Source organism: Lynx canadensis, chromosome A3, assembly GCF_007474595.2.
Source record: "Lynx canadensis isolate LIC74 chromosome A3, mLynCan4.pri.v2, whole genome shotgun sequence".
NCBI classification, from domain to species: domain Eukaryota; kingdom Metazoa; phylum Chordata; class Mammalia; order Carnivora; family Felidae; genus Lynx; species Lynx canadensis.
The window spans coordinates 16,037,462-16,059,702 of record NC_044305.1 but is presented as its reverse complement, the minus strand read 5'-3'; the positions used below and the strand labels follow the sequence as shown (position 1 = coordinate 16,059,702).

The following is a 22,241-nucleotide window of genomic DNA, read 5'->3' as shown; positions in this document are numbered from 1 at the left end:
TTCCCACCCTCCACCAGTCTCCCTCACTCATCGGCCCCCTCTGCGGGGCCCCAGGCTGGGCTCACCTCCATCTGCATAGGTCTCCGTGCCGTAGCCATCCTGCAGGCCATTGTTCCAAGTGCCCTCATACTTGGCACCGCTGCTGCTGCTCTGTCGGGTTCCGTAGCGTCCCTTGAAGCCGTGTGTCCACTCGCCCTTGTAGAGCCAGCGTCCCTTGGTCTCTATGCCCAGCCCATGCCGTTTGCCCTGGCTCCAGTATCCCTCGAAGGTGTTCCCACTGGGCCAGGTGTAGACGCCCGCCACTTCGAAACCAAAGTTCCAGGAGCCCGAGTATTCGCCCTGGCCCTTGGGGCCCGTGCACAGTCCATGTCCATGGGCCTTTCCCCCCTCCCAGCCCCCACAGTACGCCCCGCCATCATCAAAGTCAAAGCGGCCCCCACTCATCTCATCGTAGCCCCTGACAACCTCACCGTCCTCCAGCGTGGGGGAGAGAGGGTGTTGGGGGGGGGGGGTGCCAGCGACACTCTCCAAGCACACTCAGGGCTGGATGCCCCTGACTCACCACTGTGCCCCAGGAGGGGGAAAGCAAGATGCCACCAGAGACTGAATGAGCCCAGGAGCCAAATCAGCACTGGGTCGGCTGGTCAGTGCCATGCCTGGGAGGCCCCCACTCAACCAGCCAGAGGAAGGCTGCCAGTTGGGAAGGAAGCAGGAGGGCAAGATTCAAAGTCTCCATAGAGCGTCCCAAGTCTGGCTTCCCTGGAGTCAAAGGAAAAATGGTGTGATCCCTTTAAGAAGCACAGTGAAAGGGGTGGGGTGGAGGGGTCCCCAGTCTGTTTCAAAGTGGAGAAATTCCTCCTTGGTGACAGCCCCCAGCCCGAGGCTGAATTCCTGCAGCCGGCTGGCCCCCTTCTCCACCCAGTGGGTGTGCGGGGCTGTCCATCTCCCAGCCGCTGCCCCGCCCCTCTCCAATCCTGCCCTCCTCCTGGGACGGAAAGGTCAGTGTTGCCCTAACAAGGCCATTGGATCTCTGAGGCTGCTCCCAAAATAACCCCCTGGCCAGCCCAGCCTCCTTCGAAGCGGGAGGGGTGTTTCAAATTGGGCTAGTGCTCCAGACCCAGCTGAGAGGCTGGAGGGGCAAGGAAGGGCAGCGGAGAACTAAGTGTAGGCAGCTGGGACAGTTTGGTGGCTTTTCTTCCCCTGGTTATGAGCTCCCTTCCACCTCCAGCGTCCCCGGCTGGCCGGAGTCTGCAGAAAGAGAACAGGCAGAGGGATCGGGGAAGGGAGGGGAAAGGAGGACTGGAGGAACACCCAGTCCTGGAACACTTAAAATCCCCCAGAGCAGAGCGATTGGCAAATCTCAGCCCCACCACTGCTCACATGCCCTAACAGGACCCGGGGCTATCCACGCTGCCAGCCCCATAAAGGAATCTGGTGACCTAAAGAGAAAGGAACGGGCATGGTTCACATATGCTTTTGAAAGCAGAGGAGGGAACTCGGGAAGAGAAGTGAGGTTCTGGAAACAGATTCTGGAAGATAGAGCAAATCTGAGTCCAGGGCTCACGCACAACCTCCAGTCCCCCTCTGCACCCCTGGGAACACCTTGCAAAGAGCGCAGAAAAGGCACCGATGGCTCCCTTTCTCTCTTCTCTGAGGGGCGAGGAGCCTGTCTTTATCTCTGAGACACAGGGTTGCTGATTATTTGGAATGAGGTTGTCTTAGCAGTAGTCAAAGATCATGATTTTTTAAAAATATCCCCTTTGCAAGCTTTCTTTCTCTGGTGTCCTCAGGGCCTGTGAGGCCAGACTTCAGAAAGCTCTTGGGGCAGAGTCAGGAGCAAAGGGCCTGCGTGGATTCCTAGCACTCAGGTTCCCACCAAACTCCAGTGAAAGGGACAAATAAATCTCCATGACATGAAGCTGTGGCCAGGATTAATGATTGGAAATCCCAACTGAGCCCAGGGTTAACAGGAGTATAGAGTAATTCTGGGAAAGGTAGGAGACACCAAGAACAGGAAGTGGGCGGGGCGTGGGGGGGGTGGGGAGATGTAGAGATATGGAGAGGGGGAGGATAGAAATCACTTAAAAAGGAAGCCCAGAAGGCATTTGAGAACTACTGGACTATTATCTGACTTCAGACTTATCTGACATACTCCAAATCCCACGATGACTCAGGCCACTTGAAGTCACTGTGGAAGATTTGTCCTTGTTTCAGAAATGGACAGAACATGATGTCTCCCTTCATCCCAGCTGACTCCAGTTCTTACTGGTTCCTTCGCTGTTAAAGAGCCCCATCTGGGCCCACGTTTCACCCCCAGGCAGAAACACCCAGCCTCTGAGCTCACCAACACCGAGCTGATGGGCAGCAAGTAGCAGTGGATAAAGACTGCATCGTCTAGGTGTTTGACTCACCATCCAGCCAGTGAATGGATTTGACTGACAGATTTTAAGAATGCCTCGCTGCCGGCCCGAGAGAGCTCTGCTTTTGCCACTTATCACCAAGGTCACTGGAGAATCACACGTTTCTTCCCAACTCTGCTCTCAAGGGGAGAGGGGAGAACCGCTCAAAGTGGAAGTTAGAGGGGTTTGAATTGCCCAAGTTAATACTCTTTGTAGTTAAACACTAGGCAAGGGGCGCTTGGGTGGCGCAGTCGGTTAAGCGTCCGACTTCAGCCAGGTCATGATCTCGCGGTCCGTGAGTTCGAGCCCCGTGTCAGGCTCTGGGCTGATGGCTCGGAGCCTGGAGCCTGTTTCCGATTCTGTGTCTCCCTCTCTCTCTGCCCCTCCCCCGTTCATGCTCTGTCTCTCTCTGTCCCAAAAATAAATAAACGTTGAAAAAAAAAATTTTAAACACTAGGCAAATCACCACAATCCTGTTCTACGACTGGGGGGCTGCTGTGTCCTACTGTGCTGTTCCACCTGATAAATTCAGCCACTGTTCATCCGTGCAGCTCCCTACGGTGGTTCCCTACCAAGGGTGGGTACACTTAAGATTTAAATTCAACTCCTGTTGAACTTAAAAACATAAACAGATTCCAGAGCCCTCTCCCCCAACCCCAAATCAATGATAGATTGTTCCGGGAAAAACCTCAGGTAGTTTTATTCTTTTTAAAACTCCTCAGATAAACCCTTATCAGTCAGCTAAGCGTCCAACTTCAGCTCAGGTCATGATCTTGCCTTTTTTGAGTTTGAGCCCCACGTCGGTCTCTGTGCTGACAGCTCAGAGCCTGGAGCCTGCTTTAGATTCTGTCTCTCTCCTCTCTCTCTCTGCCCCTCCCCTGCTTGGGCTCTCTCTCAAAAATAAATAAACATTAAATTAAAAAAAAAAAAAACTCAGACGGATCTGACTCATTTCTGGTTAAGAACCACTGTATGGAGGCACCTGGGTGGCTCAGTTGGTTAAGCATCTGACTTCAGCTCAGGTCATGATCTCACGGTTTGTGAGTTCAAGCTCTTCATCAGGCTCCGTTGCTGATGGTGTGGAGCCTGCTTGCGATTCTCACTCTCCTCTCTCCCTGCCCCTTCCCCACATGCATGTGTGCTCTCGCTCTCAAAATCAATAAATAAACAACAACAAAAAAGAATCACTGTATGTTTTTAAATTAAGAAACTCTTTCTTAATAGCATTTACACATTCACGAATCCAGTACCCTATAGGTACTGGATAAGTATACGGTAGGTAGTTGTGGATTTGTGTTCAAATCCCAGTTCTGCCCCTCACAAGGTGTGACCTTGGCCCAGTTGTTAATTTCCCTAAGCCACAAACCCTTCAACTGTAAAAGTACCTGTCTCAAAGGATTATTAGTATTCAGGATAACAGTATCTTCCTTCTTTGGTTGGGTGAGGATTATGTAGGTTGGTATCTAAAAAGGCTTAGAACACACTAACACCCAATAAACGTTAGCTAATTAAAAATTATCCTCACATGATAAGTTGCTCTTCAAATAGAATGCTTAATAAGATAGTCACCAATGAGGTAAGAGAGTCACTGCCTAAATACGAAACCCCTTGACACTGAGGCATTCCTTACTCTACACAGTCCATGTTTACTCAACCTTGTCCTGTGGTTTGTCACTTTTCAAACTGATAAACCATGTTATTGGTAAAGGGACACTTTGATTTCTTAAAAGGTTAAGGAAATTTTTTGCCCAGTTTGGTATTGGCCTTAGGTGATTAGTGTTGAACTTCTCACGTTTTTGCCCCTCCCTTTAAGCCAAATGCATTTCAGGGAAAGGGCGACCTCTTGAGGCCATCCGTGTCTGTCAACAGATTGTCATCAGGAAAACCAAGTTCCTCAGACAGAAGGGAATTTACTAAACTCGGAATGAATTCTAAACTGCTTTTAAAGGTAGCTGTCCCGTTCTTGCTTTTCCCCAGGTCTTTCCGTGCTCCGTGGTTCTGTTCTTTGATCAGAGAGGGTAATCATTCGCTTCCTGTTTCCTTCTCACTTCGCAGGTGGGACTGCTTCCTAGAGAGCCTGGAGGGGAGGGACCCGAAAATCCAGAAGAGAGAGAGAGGGTCTGCACCCAGAAATCCACTGGAGTACTTCTCAGCTGCAGAAGCCCCGCCTCCCCAGACAAGGTTGCTGGCTGGGTTAGGTGCCTTCGCACATTCGGGCTCTTCCTCCAAAGTAAGTTGTTTGAAGGATTAGCTTCATTTAAAAAAAAAAAAAAAAAGCACGAACCCCGTACTAAGTGCCCGGCACTCTGGCCCATCCGTGTCTGCCCAGCGCCTGCACATTGTAGGTGCTCACCTTTCCTTCTCTGCACCACTTGGCAGCTTACAACTCTCTTCTTAAATGCTTTTTCACCTGGCTGATAGCCCTGCTCTCTCTGTTCTGCTCCTGCCTCACTGGCTGCTCCTACTTGGTCTCTGGCTAGTTCCTTTTCATTCTGCCGACTTCTCTACCATGGGAATGTCCCAGAGCTTGGTCCTCTGTCTGGCTCTTCATCTACGTTCACTTCCTAGGCGGTCTCCTTCCGTCTGAGCTTTAAATGTCCATAGGCTAACGACTCCTAAATTTGTGTCTCCAGCCTATGCCTGCCTCTCTGCTGATCTCTAGTCGTAGGTCCACCACCAACTCAACATGGCCACAGGGTGTCTCATAAGCACCTCGGAAGACAGGAGCAAAATCAGACTCCCGACCTCTCCCGTATCTGCTCCTCGAGCCAACTCCCCGCTTCTGAAATCCTTTAGAGTCCTTAATTCCAGTCTTTCTCTCACACCCTGTATCCAATCCACTGACAAATCCCCTCAGCTCTACCTCCACCATACTTCCAGAATACACCTTTTCCTCTGCACTGCCAAGTGTCCAAGCCACCGAAAGCCATTGCCTGATTTACTGCAGTAGCCTCCTGCCTCCTGGCCTCCTCTTGCCCTGCTCCCCTGGGTCCACACAGAGCAGCCAGTGCCCTCTGTAAAGGCCAGTCTGATACCTCTCCTCCAAACCACCCAATGGCTCCTCACCTCGTTCAGGAGTCACAGCCTTTAAAATGGCCTGCGAGGCCCTCTGTGATATGCCCCTGCCCCATGCTTCTGTGACCTTGCCTGCCTCAAGCCTCCTTGTCATCTTTGCTGTTCGTCAGGAATGCCCTTCCCCCAAATATCCACGAGGCTCACTCCCTCACTTTCTTCAGGTCTCAGCTCAAGTGTCACCCACCTCATCACAGGAGCTTCTCTGACCGCCCAAATAAAAGAACAACCCTGCCCCCTCCCCAAGCCCTTATGATCTCGGAATCCTCCTCTCTCCACTGAGGGCAAGGGTGTAGTTCTGCTTCCTGTTCAATTCCCAGCATTTAGTATCACGTGCCTGATGCTGTAGGCACTCTAGGAATATTTGCTGAATAAATGGGATGAATGAATGTTCCATTATTAAAGGCACATGGTCAGGATGCTACTTTTCAAAACATGAGAGTAAAATCCCTCAATCCACGATCTGGGTGCATTCAAGAAAGATTGCTTCAGTAAACTGCTCTTGCAGAAGGTCAAGTGTTCCAATGTGCGACACTCATGTGAAAGCTGGCCCAGCTGGGTCTAAGCAGAGTAATTTTTAGCCTCAAGATTCATATTTTGAGAAGATTTTGACCGAGGTGTAAATACTTAAAATTGATTCCCATGAATCTGGAATGCTTAGCCTTCGTCCAAGTTTGGATTTCTTCAACAGGTTACTCAGCCACTGGAACTTTGTCCTGACACCACTCCTCATGACAGCTGTGAAAGGAAGGTGCATCTTTCTTCATTCCCTGGTGACTGTTCTGTTAGCATACAGAATTAAGTAAACAACCAGGTCACCTGATTGGAAAGCAGACTAAAAAGGACTTGAGACTTAAAGATGAGGAACCATCTTTATTCAAGTAACACGCTAAGCCCGATTTGCTCCACTCTCACCAGTACAGAAGGTAAAGCAAGACACAGGTTGTGGAGGTGAGGGGGTGGGTGGTAGACACCTTTACAATAGAAACTATAATGGCCTCAATTAGTGGTTCTCAAAGTATGGTCTAGGGATCTACTCTTTCAGGAGGTCTGTGAGGTCAAAACTACTTTCATATTAACATGTTAGCCGCCTTTTTCATGCCCATTCCCCCAAAAGTGTAGTACAGAATTTTTTAGAGGTCACACAACATGCAATGTTCACAAGAGGCTGAATGCAGAAGCAGATAGGAGACTAGCTGTCTTCTGTTAAGCCAAACATGAAAGAAATTTGCAAGAATGTAAAACACTGCCACTCTTCTAAGATATTTTGTTAATTTTTCAACTAAAAATGTTAACGTGTAATAAAACCACTACTTCTAAATCGAGTAATACATTATTTTTTTTAATTTCTTAGTTTGAATTTCTGACATGGTAAATATTTTTAAGTATAACCCACATGAACAAAATCTCTTTGGCATCCTTAATTTGTAAATGAGTCATGAGACCCAAAGGTTTCACAACTGCTGCCTTAGGGATGTGGAACAGCATTCTTTCGGCTTATCATTATTAAGAAATCTCTCCGCTTCCAGGGCTATGATGGCAAGGTATCGTGCTCCCTTGCTTGAACCATAGCCTTCAGATGTCACTAAACTCATGCTAAACTAGGAACAAGCAGAGATCTCCCACTACTTATGTTCAGGGCTTTTCCAGGCAATACCCTTCCCACCTCACACAAGTACCTATCACATATGTGTGAAACCCAGACCTCACATTCTTGAACCAATTCCAGTCAGTGGGATGTTTTAGTAAAGAAGAAAACTTGTTTCATAATCTACATAAAAATGAAACAAACTTTCTGTTAACATGATGTTAAAATGGCTGGACAGAGTCTCACTAAATCTGATGGGAATGCTTAGGATGGTTTGAATTAAAATGTTAAGTTATGTGGGGGGCACCTGGGTGGCTCAGTCAGTTGAGCGTCTGACTTCGGCTCATGATCTCCCATGCCTGAGTTTGAACCCTGCATCTGGCTCTGTGCTGATAGCTCAGAGCCTAGAGCCTGCTTTAGATTCTGTCTCCCTCTCTCTCTGCCCTTCCCCTGCTCTCTCTCAAAAAAAAAAAAAGGCGTTAAAAAAAATCAAAACATATATATATGTGTGTGTGTGTATATATATATATATATATGTGTATATATACATATATATATATATATATATATGTATATATACACACACACACACACATTATCTGGTATATGTAAAATCCACTTGGAAGCCACCTGAAAAAGTGGGATTCATCCTCCAGCTGAAACTCAGGATTGTTTTTTTTTAAACCAAATTTTGGAAGGAATCTTGGGATGGCCAACCAGAAATACAGGATATATAGCACGTACAAAATAGTTTCAGGGTTGCTGCCAGGGAGGAGGGCAGTGCGAAGAGATCATATGCATCCAGAAGATTTGAAACTGAGGTATGAGATCCACGTTACAACTCACTGAAACATGCCTCACGTGTTAAAATGCCAGAGCTGGAGAAGATGCACGCTAGTTTCAAACGTTACACCCCCTCCTTCCACTGAAGCAGCCCGCTCCCTGCTGCTGCCTACCTGAGGAACACGAAGGTAACACAGCCTCCAGGAGCCAAGCGCCAGCAGGGGTGTTTTGGTGATGGTTAATGATTCTCTCAAACAATACAGGGCAGGCCAGCTAGTTTATTCATATTGAATCTAAACCTTAGGTCTCTGGCTTAACAATAACATTAACAAACCTTGAAAGACACAATCAACTTGTGTTAACTCAGAGATGGTTTAAACCAGTCATATAAATTCTAAGATTCTGGGCTGGCGACTACAGCATGACGAATGTTCAGTCCCGTTACGAAACGTTTCATTTTCCTTGGCTAAAAAATCTTAAAGAGATCTGAAAAATGCACTGCTTTACAAAGGCCTTTACCATGTAACCACTGCTACCAGTCAAGCAATTATGGTTTCTTCAACTCCCAGAAACTTTTCTAAATGAGAGGGGTTTTCCTTTGATCTGCTCGCCTTGGTGCATATGTAAGAACGCAGGGAGTAAGTTTAAAGAATGAAGATGAACTGAGATGCCAAGAAAAGTTTTTATTGCAAGCACAGTGAGCAGAAGGAGACGTCTTCTCACACAACGTGGCCGCAAGGTCTGCCATTAACTAAATCTCTCTGACAACCCTTCATTGGTTTAAAGCATATTAATGAGCTTCTTGCTATCAGGTGTACATCATTTCTGCCATGTGGGACATTTTCTTGGGAATATACAAGTAATATTCCATGTAGCCTGACAAGTCCTCAATGGTCACATCATCCACATAGACTCGAGCTTGCTCAGAACAGGAGCGGGGGGAGCCAGACAGAGTTCTGGTGTGGAGCGACTGAGAGTAGTCCTCAAGCATGGATCTTCGTTCTGGGGCCAAGGGAGGGACACTCTGCAGGCCTGAAAAGGAATAAACTTCCATGTCCTGCCATCTCTTACACTGGCACTCCTTGCCTAAGCATGCACATGGCTTGCCCTGGTTTAGCTTGGAAACGGATTGAAAGTCAGAGAGATCATTGGCCTTGAGACTTGCTTGGGAGACTTGGGTAGCATCAGAGGAGTCTTCCTTCTTACTCTCTGATGGGAGCCTGGGAACCGAAGTTCTCAAAGGCTCAGCAACTGCCCCTGTATGATTAGTATCGAGAGAAGTAGAGCATTCTCCTGCATTGAACTCTTTAGGGGTGGAAATTCCCAGCCCACTGCTGCTATCAGGGGAGTCAGTCTGGCTTTTGTGCTTGAGCTGGCTGCTGGAAGCAGAAGCTATTGTACTGCAATGTATAAACTTTGGAGGATGAAGGACGGGAGACTTAGAACGTCGACGGCGCTGGGTCCTCACTGCTCCTCGTGAAGACTTCCTTGAAGACCTAAGAGGAAAACAACGCACAAGATGTTGGGATACACAGCTCCCCTAAACAGATTCTTTGCGATAGCTGGAAATTTACCTCTTCTCCTCTGGAGTCTAGGGTCATAAGTTTCCCCCAAAGAGACGTGCTTACCTCCATCTTCAAGCTGCCTAAGTCGGCATCTCAAAAACTTCAACATCTCCCTATCAGCAAGCTACAGAAATAGGAGAGGTAAAGGGTAGTTTTTAATTGCATTTCTTGGGCCAAACACTGGGTGCAGAACACCTGCCCTGTCCCAACCCTTGGTCTGGGAACCTTTGGCCACTGGGTCTGGGAAAGCACTCTGCACCAAACCACTAAATGCTGTAAAGTCCAACTGTTGTGCTCTATGCCGTGAACGTAGCAGCTTCTGGACCACTGTGTGAGGCTGATGGTGCAAATGGCCACTGTGTCATGACTACCAAACAGAGCAGCAGATTTAGGATTCATTTTTTTTTTTAATGTTTTTATTTATTTTTGAGACAGAGAGAGCATGAGCAGGGGAGGCGCAGAGACAGAGGGAGACACAGAATCTGAAACAGGCTCCCGGCTCTGAGCGGTCAGCACAGAGTCCGACGTGGGACCCGAACTCACGAACCAAACTGTGAGATCATGACCTGAGCCGAAGTCGAATGCTTAACAGGCTGAGCCACCCAGACGCCCCTTTATTTTTCTTTTAAGAGAGAAAGAGAGAGGGAGAGAGGATCCCAAGCAGGCTCCATGCTCAGCATAGAGCCTGACACGGGGCTCAGTCCCATGTCCCTGGGATCATGACCTGAGTGGAAATCAAGAATCTGACGCTCAACAAACTGAGCCACCCAGGTGACCCAGGATTCATTTCTATCACTAGTAACAGCTGACAAACAGATTTAGACTCCCTCAAGTTTTCAGATAGTGGGAATTACCAGACATTCTATATAACTTTTAATAAAATATTTAAATAAGAGAACTGAGCAAAGGCAAAAAAAAAAAAAAAAAAAAAAAAAAAAAAAAAAGAGAGAGACTCAAAACCGCCAAGCAAAACTGACAACAGAACCAAAAAGAACTTTAAGAAATAAAAAAACTGTATTTGAAATTAAACTAACTGGATGGGCCAAGCAGCAGAATACATAGAGCTAAGGAAAGAAACAGCGAACTGGAAGATAAATCTGAATTATTCATAACAGGACTGAACCAGCTGTGGTCTGCAGGTCAAATCTGGCCCCCAGCTGACTCGCACTGTGAGCCACGGAGACCGGGCAGGGACACAGTCCACCCTGTCCTCTGCTCCCTGTGCCTGCCTTCCCGGCCAGGAGATGTGTCACACCACTGCCTGGTCCCACGCTGGCCGCCATCTACATGCTGGGGCTCTGCTGTCAGTAACTGCTGGGCCCTGAGAGGTGGAATCTCAGTTCCAGTCTGGCTTGTGCTGGGCTCTCTGGAGGAAAGAGGGGCATGCTGGAATCCGGGTACCACTGGGGCACAGGATAAAACTGACTCCGGTATTGCCAGGCTAGTCATTTCACGCAGACACTAAGCAACTGAACACAAAGTATGTCCACCAGCCAGGACAGTGTGCATCAGGCAAATGGGGCAGGGCAGGAATTTTCTCGCTTATGTAAGTACCTACGTAGTATCCTTAGATCTCACCTCTTGGCCTCCAAAACCTGAAATATTTACTATCTGGTGCTTTACAAAAAAAGTTTGCCTACCCCTGACATGAGAGGTAGTAGAGGCTTGAAGACTTGGAAAAATGTAAAAGAAGTTAAAGAGATATGTAAGGGGTGCCTGGGTGGCTCAGTCATTTAAGCATCTGACTCTTGGTTTAGGTTCAGGTCATGATCTCGCTATTTGTATGTTCAAGCTCCACCCACATCACGCTCTGTGTTGGCAATGCAGGGCCTGCTTGGGATTCTCTCTGTCTCCCTCTCTCTCTGCCCCTCCCCCACTTGCGCTATCTCTGCCTCTCTCAAAATAAATAAATAAACTTTAAAAAAAAAAAAAGAGAGAGAACTATTGGGACCTCATCAAAATATAAAGCTTCTGCACTGCAAAGGAAACAATCAACAAAACTAAAAGGCAACCGACAGAATGGGAGAAAATATTTACAAATGACATATCGGATAAAGGGTTAGTATCCAAAATCTATAAAGAACTGACCAAACGCAACACCCAAGAAACAAATAATCCAGTGAAGAAATGGGCATAAGACACTTTTCCAAAGAAGACATCCAGATGGCCAACAGACACATGAAAAGATGCTCAACATCACTCATCATCAAGGAAATACAAATCAAAACCACAACGAGAGACCACTTCACACCGGTCGGAGTGACTAAAATGAACAACTTAGGAAACTATAGATGCTGGCGAGGATGTGGAGAAACCGGAACCCTCTTGCACTGTTGGTGGGAATGCAAACTGGTGCAGCCGCTCTAGAAAACAGTGTGGAGGATCCTCAAAAAATTAAAAATAGCACAACCCAGCAATAGCACTACTAGGAATTTATCCAAAGGATACAGGAGTGCTGATTCATACGGGCACATGTACCCCTTGTTTATAGCAGCGCTTTCAACAATAGCCAAATCGTGGAAAGAGCCCAAATGTCCATCAACTGATGAACAGATAAAGAAGATGTGGTTTATATGTACAATGGAATACAAGTTGGCAATGAGAAAGAATGAAATCCTGCCATTTGCAACAATGTGGATGGAACTAGAGGGTATTATGCTAAGTGAAGTCAGTCAGGAAAAGACACAGATCATGTTTTCACTCATATGTGGAACTTGAGAAACTTAACAGAAGACCATGGGGGAAGGGAGAGGGGAAAAATAGTTACAAACAAAGAGGGAGGCAAACCATAAGAGACTCTTAAATACAAAGAACAAACTGAGGGTTGATGGGGGGACAGGAGGGAGGAATGGGTGACAGGCACTGAAGAGAGCACTTTTGGGATGAGCAATGGGTGTTGTATGTAAGTGATGAATCATGGGAATCTACCCCCAAAACCAAGAGTACACTGTATATACACTGTATGTTAGCTAACTTGACAATAAATTATATATTAAAAAAAAGAGAGAGAGGGGCGCCTGGGTGGCTCAGTCGGTTGGGCATCCGACTTCAGCTCAGGTCACGATCTCGCGGTCCGTGAGTTCGAGCCCCGCGTCAGGCTCTGGGCTGATGGCTCAGAGCCTGGAGCCTGCTTCCGATTCTGTGTCTCCCTCTCTCCCTGCCCCTCCCCCGTTCATGCTCTGTCTCTCTCTGTCTCAAAAATAAATAAAAAACGTTAAAAATAAAAAAAAATTAAAAAAAGAGAGAGAGACATAAGATAGAACAAGAAGTCTGGAGCTCTGAAGGTAAGAATACAAAGCATGGGAGACAAGTGATTTTTGAAGAGATAATGGCTGAGAAATTTTCTGAATTGATGAAAGAAGAGATCTACAGATACAGGCAGCACCCTGAAACAGGACAAATAAAGAGCAATCCACATCTAGACACACTGTAACAAAACTGTAGACTCTCCAAAACTGTAACATTTTAAAAGCAGCCAGAGACTAGACAGATTATTTCCAGAAAGAACAACAGTAAGACTGAAAGTAGACTTTTCAACATCAACAATGAATATCTTCCAGTGCTAAGAAAAAATAACTCAGAACTACAGCTTCAGCAAATCAGGTGTGTCTTTCAAGAACAAGCATGAAAAAAAGATATTTTCAGATAAATCAAAGCAAGGTATATTTACCAATAGAACTTGATGTTATACAACAGGGAAGAAGGGTGAGGGGGACACCATTCAAATTTATTCTATGGGTAGTTCTATAAGAGGCCCTACTTACTAACAGACCTTTGCTAAAGGAATTTCTGAAGGAAATACTTCAAAAGAAAGGCACCCTGTATGGAAGGTCTGAGTTGCAAGAATGGTGAGCAAAGAAACTGTAAATGAGATAAAACTAAGCAAACACTGCTTATTTAAATAATAAAACCTAATTTGTGAGATTAAAAAGAAGCAAGAAAACTAAAATATTGGGAAACTACACATGGACATCAGGAGGTCAAAATGAAAAGATTACAAGGAGGAGGATTAAAATATAGTTGGACCCTTGAATAAGACAGGTTTGAATTCCATGGACTCACTTATACATGGATTTTTTACAGTACTTGTAAATGTATTTTTTATTCCTCATGATTTTCTTAGTAACATTTTGTTTTCTCTAGCTTACTTTAAGAATGCACTATATAATATATAAAACATCCAAAATATGTGTTAGTTGACTGTTTACGTTATCTGTAAGGCTTTGGGTCAACAGTGGGCTATTAGTAAAGTCTGGGGGAGTCAGAAGTGATACATGGATTTTTGACCTGCAGAGAGATTGGTGCCCCAACCCCCATGCTGTTCGAGGGTCACTGTAATAACTTTTGTCTTTGTTAAGCATGTATGGTGGAATTTCAAGGCGAATTACTAAAAGAATAGAAACACAGCATATAATTTGTAAGCCAGTAGAAGGAAAAGTGGTAGAGGGGGGAAAAAACCACACCCATTTCAAACAATTTTTTAAAAGGTGAGAAGAGGGAAGGTATAGGAAGAGTAAAAAACTAACAAACAAACACAAAAACAGAGAGCAGGACAAACAGCATAAAGTAAAATGGCAGAAACAAGTCTAAATTTATCAACAATCAAAATAAATAAATGCACTGAACTGAGCAGTTAAAAAGATTATCAGATTGAATAAAACAAAACAAAATAAGCCATATGTATATGAGACACACACATCTAAAATTTTAAAACACATAGTGGTTGAAAATAAAAGATTAAAAAAAGATGCAACAGGCAAATACCAACCAAAATATGACTGGATTAACTATATTAATTCTGGACAAAATAGACTTTAAACAAAAGCCATTAGGAGGAATTAAGAATGTCACTATATAATTAAAAATCTCAATTCATCAGGAAAGAAAACATTCTAAGCTGGTATGAACCTACAGTGTAAAAACCTAACAAAACAGCTTCAAGATACATAAAGCAAAAATACAGAATTTAAGGGGAAAATAGACAAATTCACTCCCATGGGGAAGATTTCAACATATATGTCTCAATTACTGATAGACTGAAAAAAAACTATTGAAAAAAAATTACTGGAAAAAGATTCAAATACATTTAAAAGCTTGATTTAATGGACATAAAGAAAACCCAAGAATGATGACAGAAGACCCATTCTACTCAAATACACATAGGACATTTAAAAAAACTGACTATGGACCAAGCCATATAGCAAGTCTCAGCAAATTCTCCATTAAGAACAGCTCTTCTCTAATCACTGGGTCTTGGGTTCTGTATCTAACATACTCTTTTCTGGATATTCAGGGAAGAAAGTCCAATACTAATTTAAAGTATTTGGGATCGGGGTGCCTGAATGGCCCAGTCGGTTAAGCATCTGACTGGCTCAGGTCATGATCTCGTGGTTGGTGAGTCTGAGCTCGGTGTTGGACTCTGTGCAGTTTGGAGCCTGGAGCCTGCTTCGGATTCTGGGTCTCCCTCTGTCTCTCTTCCCCTCCCCAGGTCACACTCTGTCTCTGTCTCTCAAAAATAAACAAACATTAAACTTAGAAAAAAAATAAAATAAAGGATTTGGGACAAACGCCATCTGCAGTAAGACGCTCTCACCCATGCCAACTTTCTTTCGATGCACATGTGGTTTTCAGTTTGGCATCATCTGCTGCTGTTCTGACCGATGCTCTGGCATTTGTGCCTTCTCCAACAGACAGAGATGCTATGGACCTGAAGAGGAGAACAAAGTTTACCGCTTACAAAAAACCGAAAGGAGGAGAACTTACTGCTGTCACCAACTTAAACACAACTTGTATTAATACCTTTCTTCCTTCTCATTTGGGTTTCTCAAAAAAGTGCTGCTTTTATAGCAAATTTTCCTCTAAAACCAAATTTAGGGGATGATAAAAGCCCACGGTTGCAAAATCACAAACCAAATAGTAATTCCTAAGTATGACTAGCAACAGGATATAAACAGACTTTTAGGCTGTTTATCTGGGGCAGATAAGGCCTTATGTCCACAGAGAATGCTCATGACACTGACCACTTATTGTAGGTAGAGGCCAATCAGAGCCAGGAAAACTAAGCTGACGGGCAAAACCTTCAGGGGACTAACTTAAAAATGAGTATTTTTCACAACCAATAAACTTGAAATATTACTGACAGTTCAATCTTTGCAGTTTAAAACTACACAAGTAATATGGGTTCCCAGTAAAGAAGATGAAAAAATTTGAAAGAAAATAATACCTATAATCTCACAACCCAGAGATTAAAAACATTAATATTTTGGTATAAATCCTTCCAGACCTTTTCAATGCACACACACATACATACACACTGGGCTCCTGCTACACATGCTGTGGTAGTAATAAAAATCCTTTAGAAGGAAATATTAATCTACTAAAGTAAAAAGATGTTCACTGAAATAATCTAAAATAAAAAGTAACTAGGAATAACTTAAATTCCCAGTAGAAAATAGAAAATACTACATTATATAAGTGATAACACATCTATTCAATGGAATATTAGGAATTTTAAAAAATTAGGTGTACAAAGAACTTCTAATGACAGGAGAATGCTAATAACATTAAGAGAAAATAGCGTAGATAAACAACTACACGTGTATTATGATCTCAACTATGTAAATATACTGTATGATATTACATACTGATGGTCTAGATGTTAACAATATAAACTGTGATTTTTACTTCCTTTTTGTTTTTGTGAATTTTTATAATAGAATGCATTATTTTATAATCAGATAAAAAAGATTATGTTGTTTTATAATATATATATATAGAAATTTGTCCTGATAAAACAAATACCATTGGGAATCAAAACCTGTTGAACAGGATAGTGCTAAATTCCTGGCAAGGCTTGGTTAGTTTATGAGTCAGGACCTCAGATGTCCCATTTGTAAATCAGCAACAATATGAAACAACTAGAAACATATGATACATTACACAAGTCCTATTCTGCTTAGTCATGGTAATGACTCACCCCTTCTACTCTTATTTGATTTTCTCAAATGTTCTCCATCGCTCCTTCCCTTTCTGTAATTTTACTCCAGGCAGATCACACACTACAAAGATATAATATTTGACCACAGGCTTGAAGAGAGATATCTTCAAAGGTTTTTGTTGTTGTTTTTTTTTTTAAATGTTCCATGTCCCAGGTAATTTTTAGGGGTAATGAAATAGCTTAATTTTATGTTCTAACTTCCTAAAACACCAGGAAAGAAATCTGTGTATGAAGAGTAACTCATATGAATTGATACATTAAGGGATTTATAAGTATATGTGTGTGTGTACATTACCAGCATTATTCCTATACCAGATATCACAAAGGAACGTGACCATAATCTGGAACTCCGTGTTTCTCTGCTTTTTGTTTCCCAAAATGACTTAAAAGGTACTGTTCAATTTTAACAGCAGATGACCATATCGGAAAAGCTACTGGGTGGAGAAGGAGATTTATTTGAAGTGTCAGGGAAGCAAATGTGAGCACCTTTAGCAGTTCTTGTGCAAATCCATTAGCACAAATCTTCTCACTTGGCAGGCCAAACCCAAAACAAATAGTATTAGCAGTAAGCAAACAGCTCTAACAACAACGATTTCATTTTTACTGTGTGCCAAGTACTGTATACAACTCTTCATGTTGTCTTCAAAGCAGCATATAAAGGAAGCTTGTTAAAAGCACTGGTTCTGGAGACAAACTGTCTGGGTTCAAATCCTGACTCTACCACTTCTCACCAAAGTGACCTTTGGCAAGTGACCTATCATCTATAGCTCATCAGTAACCTGGAATAAGAGCAGAACCCATCTTCTAAGTCAGTAGTGAGGATTAAGTAACGTGTACAGATGCTTAAACCAGTGTCTAGGGCACAGTAGGTGAGTAATAAATCTCAGTGATTATTACTTGTTGGGAAGTGTTCTACTCTCAGCTTCCAGTGTTTATTTTCCATTGTGAAAAGAAATATTCCTTATCTATCAAAGATTTGAGATTTTTTTTCTGGCCTGGGGTGAAGAATGGGGATGAAAAGAGTCCAGCACAGAACATTTTGCAAAGAGTGAAATATTAACATTCAGACAGCAGCTGGTCTGCAGGTGCTCTAATTAGTTTGGCCAAAGGGTCCGAGATTATTGATCTCAGTGACAGAACCCTAATGAATAGAGGTTTCCATAGTGATAGGCTCAGCAATCAGAGCCCATGAAATCAAGAATGTCTGCAGATTTCTATCGAGCCAATTCACTTTTAGGAAAAAAAAAAATATGGTGATTCCCTAGAGACGTATGAGGAAATTCCCGATGGGACACTGCTTGATAATTTTGATGAAAGACAGAGGTGGGGAACCCTCCTCAAAGCTAAGGGAAACCAAAACACCCAACTTGGAGTACAAATGAGCTGCTATTTTTTCAAAATTTAACATTGAGTTTCTTTAAAAAAAAAAAAAAAAAAAAAAAAAAGAGTTTCTTGTATAAGTAAAATAATGTCCAAAATTAATTTGGTAGAATGTCACACCATTAATGTTTTTATCTTCTATGAATAATGAGAAATTTCAGAAGAAAACAAGATCTTCTTCAGAGGAAAAGGCTATTTAAATCGAGTAAACAATCCCCAAATAATATATTACATATTTAATTACCCTGAGGCATCCACTCTTAATTTCTTGAAAGCAGTCTGTAGACTCTCCTCCTCTCCATCCTTGGCTTCAGATTTCATTGTGAAAGTTTTTACGCTACTATGGATGTTGCTGTTAATACTAAAAAATAAAATAAAAATAAAATGAGCAAGATGAAAACAGGCAGGTTCAAAAGTATACCTTTTGTTAAAGTCTATATTCCTGATACTATTACTGCTTGTTGGGGGGGAAAAAGCAAATTTCTATTTCTAAAAGGAAAAGTTTCAGTGTAGACAACAGGGGACTGTAGGTTTTATTTGTTAAGAAAAGAAAAATGAAATGATACAGAAACATATATTTATTAGAACAGATTTTTTTATTGTAGTTGACACGTTATATTAACAGTTTCAGGTGTACAACACAGTGATTCAACAATTCTGTATCTTACTCAATTATTATCATAGAATTTAAACTGTCCAAAAATACTTGATGCCAATATTCTATTACACAGTTTTGGAAACTACATCACCTGAAATCTGTTTAAGTACACTTTTTAACAGGAAAGTAAAAAATCTGGTTGTAGAGGTCTAGAAACCCACAAACAAAATGTCCTTTGCATCAGAAATACGGTAAAAGTGAAAACCTCAACCTATATAGCACTTCCGATTCTTTAAGATGATACTGAGTATTTGTGTAGTCCAACCCTAAGTATATCCCGTTAAGTGTAACTTCATGACACACAATAGCATTTCTCTAAAGCAATACTGACCCAGACATCAATATTCACATTCATTTAAGTATCCATATTCAGATATCAAGATGTTACCATTGTGAAAGCAGCATTACAAATATGTTTCAATGATTACTGATTATTCCAGACTACCAATAAGGCTGATCCCTTCATTTTTATTAGCTTTGAAGCATTTTAATTATTATACAAGAAAGAGAAAAAAAATGAACTATGCTTGCAACTCAAAAAGATAAATAGAACAAAGTTAGCCAAAAGATAAAGGTGGGAAATAAATATATATAATAAAAATAATAATTTATATATATGTAATTATAATAAAAAATAATTTATATGTATAAATTTATATGTATATTTATATGTATATGCATGTATACATATATATTTATATGTATGTTATTTTTCTGATCTGTATATATATACACACATATATACACATATACACACACATATATATGTATATAAATTATTTTTCTGTAGAGGCACCATTAAATGACCTCCACTTAATCAACCAGTTTGATTAGTGAGAATTCTCCATTCTTCCACCTTGATTTTTATATTTAAAGAAAGAAAAGGGGAACAGGGCCCAACCAAAGCAATAAGAGACACAACAGAGAAGTCTGTTAATAAATCCTTCGAAATCTAGTTTCCTGACTTTTTCACTCAAGACAATAAATTAGCTAATATCAAATCTGAACAAAAAAATAAACAAGTTAGTATCTATGAACATACCACAAAGAATCAAAAAGAAAAAAAAGGTAAAACAAAAAAAAGATGGCGGATTTGTGAATTAAAGGATTAACTTTACCTCTTCCTTATTTCTAACCTGCTAACCCCATCAAACCTCCCCCCACCCCCCAACCTCCCTACTGCGCTCTCAGAAGGAGCAGTGCCTCTCTGTGGACCCTTGTAACTTCTCTGATTCCTTATCTGCTCATTTCTCAGGAGTGAGTTTGAGGTTATTGTGAGACCTCTAATATTCCAAAGGTCAGGGTGTCATAATATGTTTGATATAATGTAATCATGTAGTGCCAGTGGTAGAATAAAGAAACAAGAAATTAAGACTATTCCTTTCATTTCACTTTTTTATTTACTTACATGTAGAAGAAAGTATTTTAGGCAGATCTCTCTGGCGTACATTGAAAAGTCTCCAAAGAATTCAGCTAGCTTTTACTGTAACTTCTTAAGTCAAAAAATTTAAACACACTCCCCACATATTTGGCTGATTTATTTAATCAGTATATGAACTTGAGGAAACATTATCAATTCCCTATTTCACTGATTTCTAATTCTTTTGGATTTAGAGCAGGATCTTCCCCCAAATACGCAATAATATCCTACATATCTGGGGAGGGAGGTGAGCAAAGATCACAGATCCCAATATTTTTGAAGCTCCACAGAACCTAAAAGAGTGCTACTGTAGATTGTAAACAAATTCTTCCTGCTGGCAGAACTAAATTAAAGTTTGGCTTATAGTTTTCCTCAATTATTTTATGACCAGTCAGTCAATGCTCAGACTATTGGCCCTGACAGAATCAAACAATCTGAGACAGTCTCCCCATCTCCTAAGACCCCACACAAAACCTCTTCTAGGACTCTCTGGAAATCAGTACACATCACATCTAAATATACACTGCTGAATTCCACAGGCAGAAATGTATTCTGTCCACAAATATTTACAGAATTCCCACCATGTGCTTTAACACCAGACTAGATGTTAAAACAGAAGGATAACCTGACACATAACAGGGCTGTGAACGCCATTCCTGTAAGGACTGGACTCTCATTCCTGCCCTAACATTGTGCTAAAAAGCTCTGCACCCAGATATGTAATTTTTAATTATATAGTGCTAACTTAATTGCACTGCAGGTGACCTCTAGATGTTAATACAAACTTAGTTAACATTCTTGTCGACACACTAAAAGATTATTTGAAAATAAAAATTGGCTATAGACTAAAATTTTAGGAATGAAGCTCTAAGCTATTTCCAATATTCTGACTAGGCATCTTTTCCCTATGTTATATTAACCCAGAACAAAAGTGAGTCTTAGACATGATCTTAAGAGCTAAATCAGAGCATGTTTGTAATTACAAAAGGCTCATAATGCTCCTCTGTATTCCTAGCTTCCCATTCACTCAAAACTAACGCCGGGACACTTATAATTGGTTTGGCCTTTTTTCATTAATATTAAATTTGTGAAGACATTCTTGCCGTTTTCACTGCGCTGACTTCTTGAAAACGGAACAATCCCCAAAGAGATCAAAGGCCTATTAGAAGTTACTTTGTATTGTTTTAAGTTAAATCACAAGGGGCAATTTAACTTTGCCTCGGATTTTCCCAAACCTTTCAAAAATGACAAATAAAAATTTTCTAAGTTCCTCCATCAAAAGGGCAAATTCCTGGTTTTCTCTGACTTTCAACGAATAGCATGTGTCACAATCTTATTTACATCTTGTAGTTTTAACCAAGACCTCTTTGAACCTCAAAGCCTAGGTCCAAACATCCAGGACCCTAAAAAGACCGGAGATCGATCAATAAAGGATCCCCGCGTAAGCGTGTCATCACAATGTTAAAGATTTAGAAACTTTCCCAGCCTCCGGGTAAGCGTGGAGTGCGGGAAATAAAACCCTGTACAGCAACTCCCTAAGACGCAAACAAGTCTTGGTAGAAACAATTGGCCCCCAGATCAAAACACACATCTCTCTCTACCCACTCTCTCACCCCCTACACTCTCGGTGCTAGAGTCAAAGCACGAGGTTAATTTTGTCTCCCTCCCCCCCGCCCCGAAACTGGGTCGGTCGCGATTAAACGCGATCTGGGGAAAGGTCAGAACTGGGGTGGAGGGGAGGCTCGGGAAGTGGGGAGCGAAGGCCCAAGCTATGTCCGCTCGGGATCTCCAGCTGGAAAGGTGCCCCTGCTGGATACTCCCCGAGCCAGGATGGGAGGCTGGAGTGGCGCCGAGGCGCAAGGGATGCAGGAGGAGGCGGGAGCTGAGCCGAAGAGGCAGCCAACGAGGCTGGGTCTCGGAAACAAGCAAGAAAGGGCGGGAAGGGGCAAAGGGCGGCCAAGGAAGGCGAAAAGGGGAAGCTACTGCCGGACGGGAGCGAGCGGAGGGGCGGGACGCTGCGGGGTCCACGGGGGCGCGGGAACGGGAGAGACAGCGGAGCTCGAGCCGGGCCAGGCCGCGGCGGCCAAGGGGGCGCGGAGAGGCCCAGGCCCGGCCGGGCCCAGGCAGTCAGCGCCGGGGGACGACGCGACGACAGGCGGGCGGGCCCAGAGGAAGCCGCCAGCGGCCAGGCCGGGCGGCCACGGCGAAACGGGGTGCCGCGGCCCCTCCCGATCACCTCCAGGTACTCACCTCCTCGCAGCTGGGGCACTCCGGCGATCCACTCCCGTCGGTTCAGATCGTCTCTCCCCGATCGCTGCGCCTGACTGACCCGGATCCAAACCCGCGGAGGGGGCAGCCCGCGCCTCCGGGGTCGCACTG

General features: G+C 43.1%; 2 protein-coding genes across 2 annotated transcripts in view; both read right to left on the bottom strand.

Annotated features, from left to right (window-relative positions):
* The window catches only part of JPH2 (junctophilin 2), a 69,509-nt gene extending 68,574 nt beyond the window's left edge, over positions 1 to 935 (bottom strand). Inside the window, exon 1 of the mRNA XM_030309563.1 lies at positions 66 to 935. Coding sequence (XP_030165423.1) covers positions 66 to 444 — 379 coding nt within the window. The 5' untranslated portion in view covers positions 445 to 935. The remainder of the gene's footprint in view (positions 1 to 65) is intronic.
* A 7,570-nt stretch (positions 936 to 8,505) lies between these two features.
* OSER1 (oxidative stress responsive serine rich 1) lies at positions 8,506 to 22,241 on the bottom strand. The gene is made up of 4 exons (XM_030309561.2): positions 22,113 to 22,241; positions 18,029 to 18,145; positions 15,001 to 15,114; positions 8,506 to 9,338 (listed from the first exon to the last, which is right to left on the bottom strand). Exons 2-4 carry the CDS (start codon positions 18,103 to 18,105, stop codon positions 8,651 to 8,653), a joined length of 879 nt encoding a protein of 292 aa, XP_030165421.1. The 5' UTR covers positions 18,106 to 18,145; positions 22,113 to 22,241; the 3' UTR covers positions 8,506 to 8,650.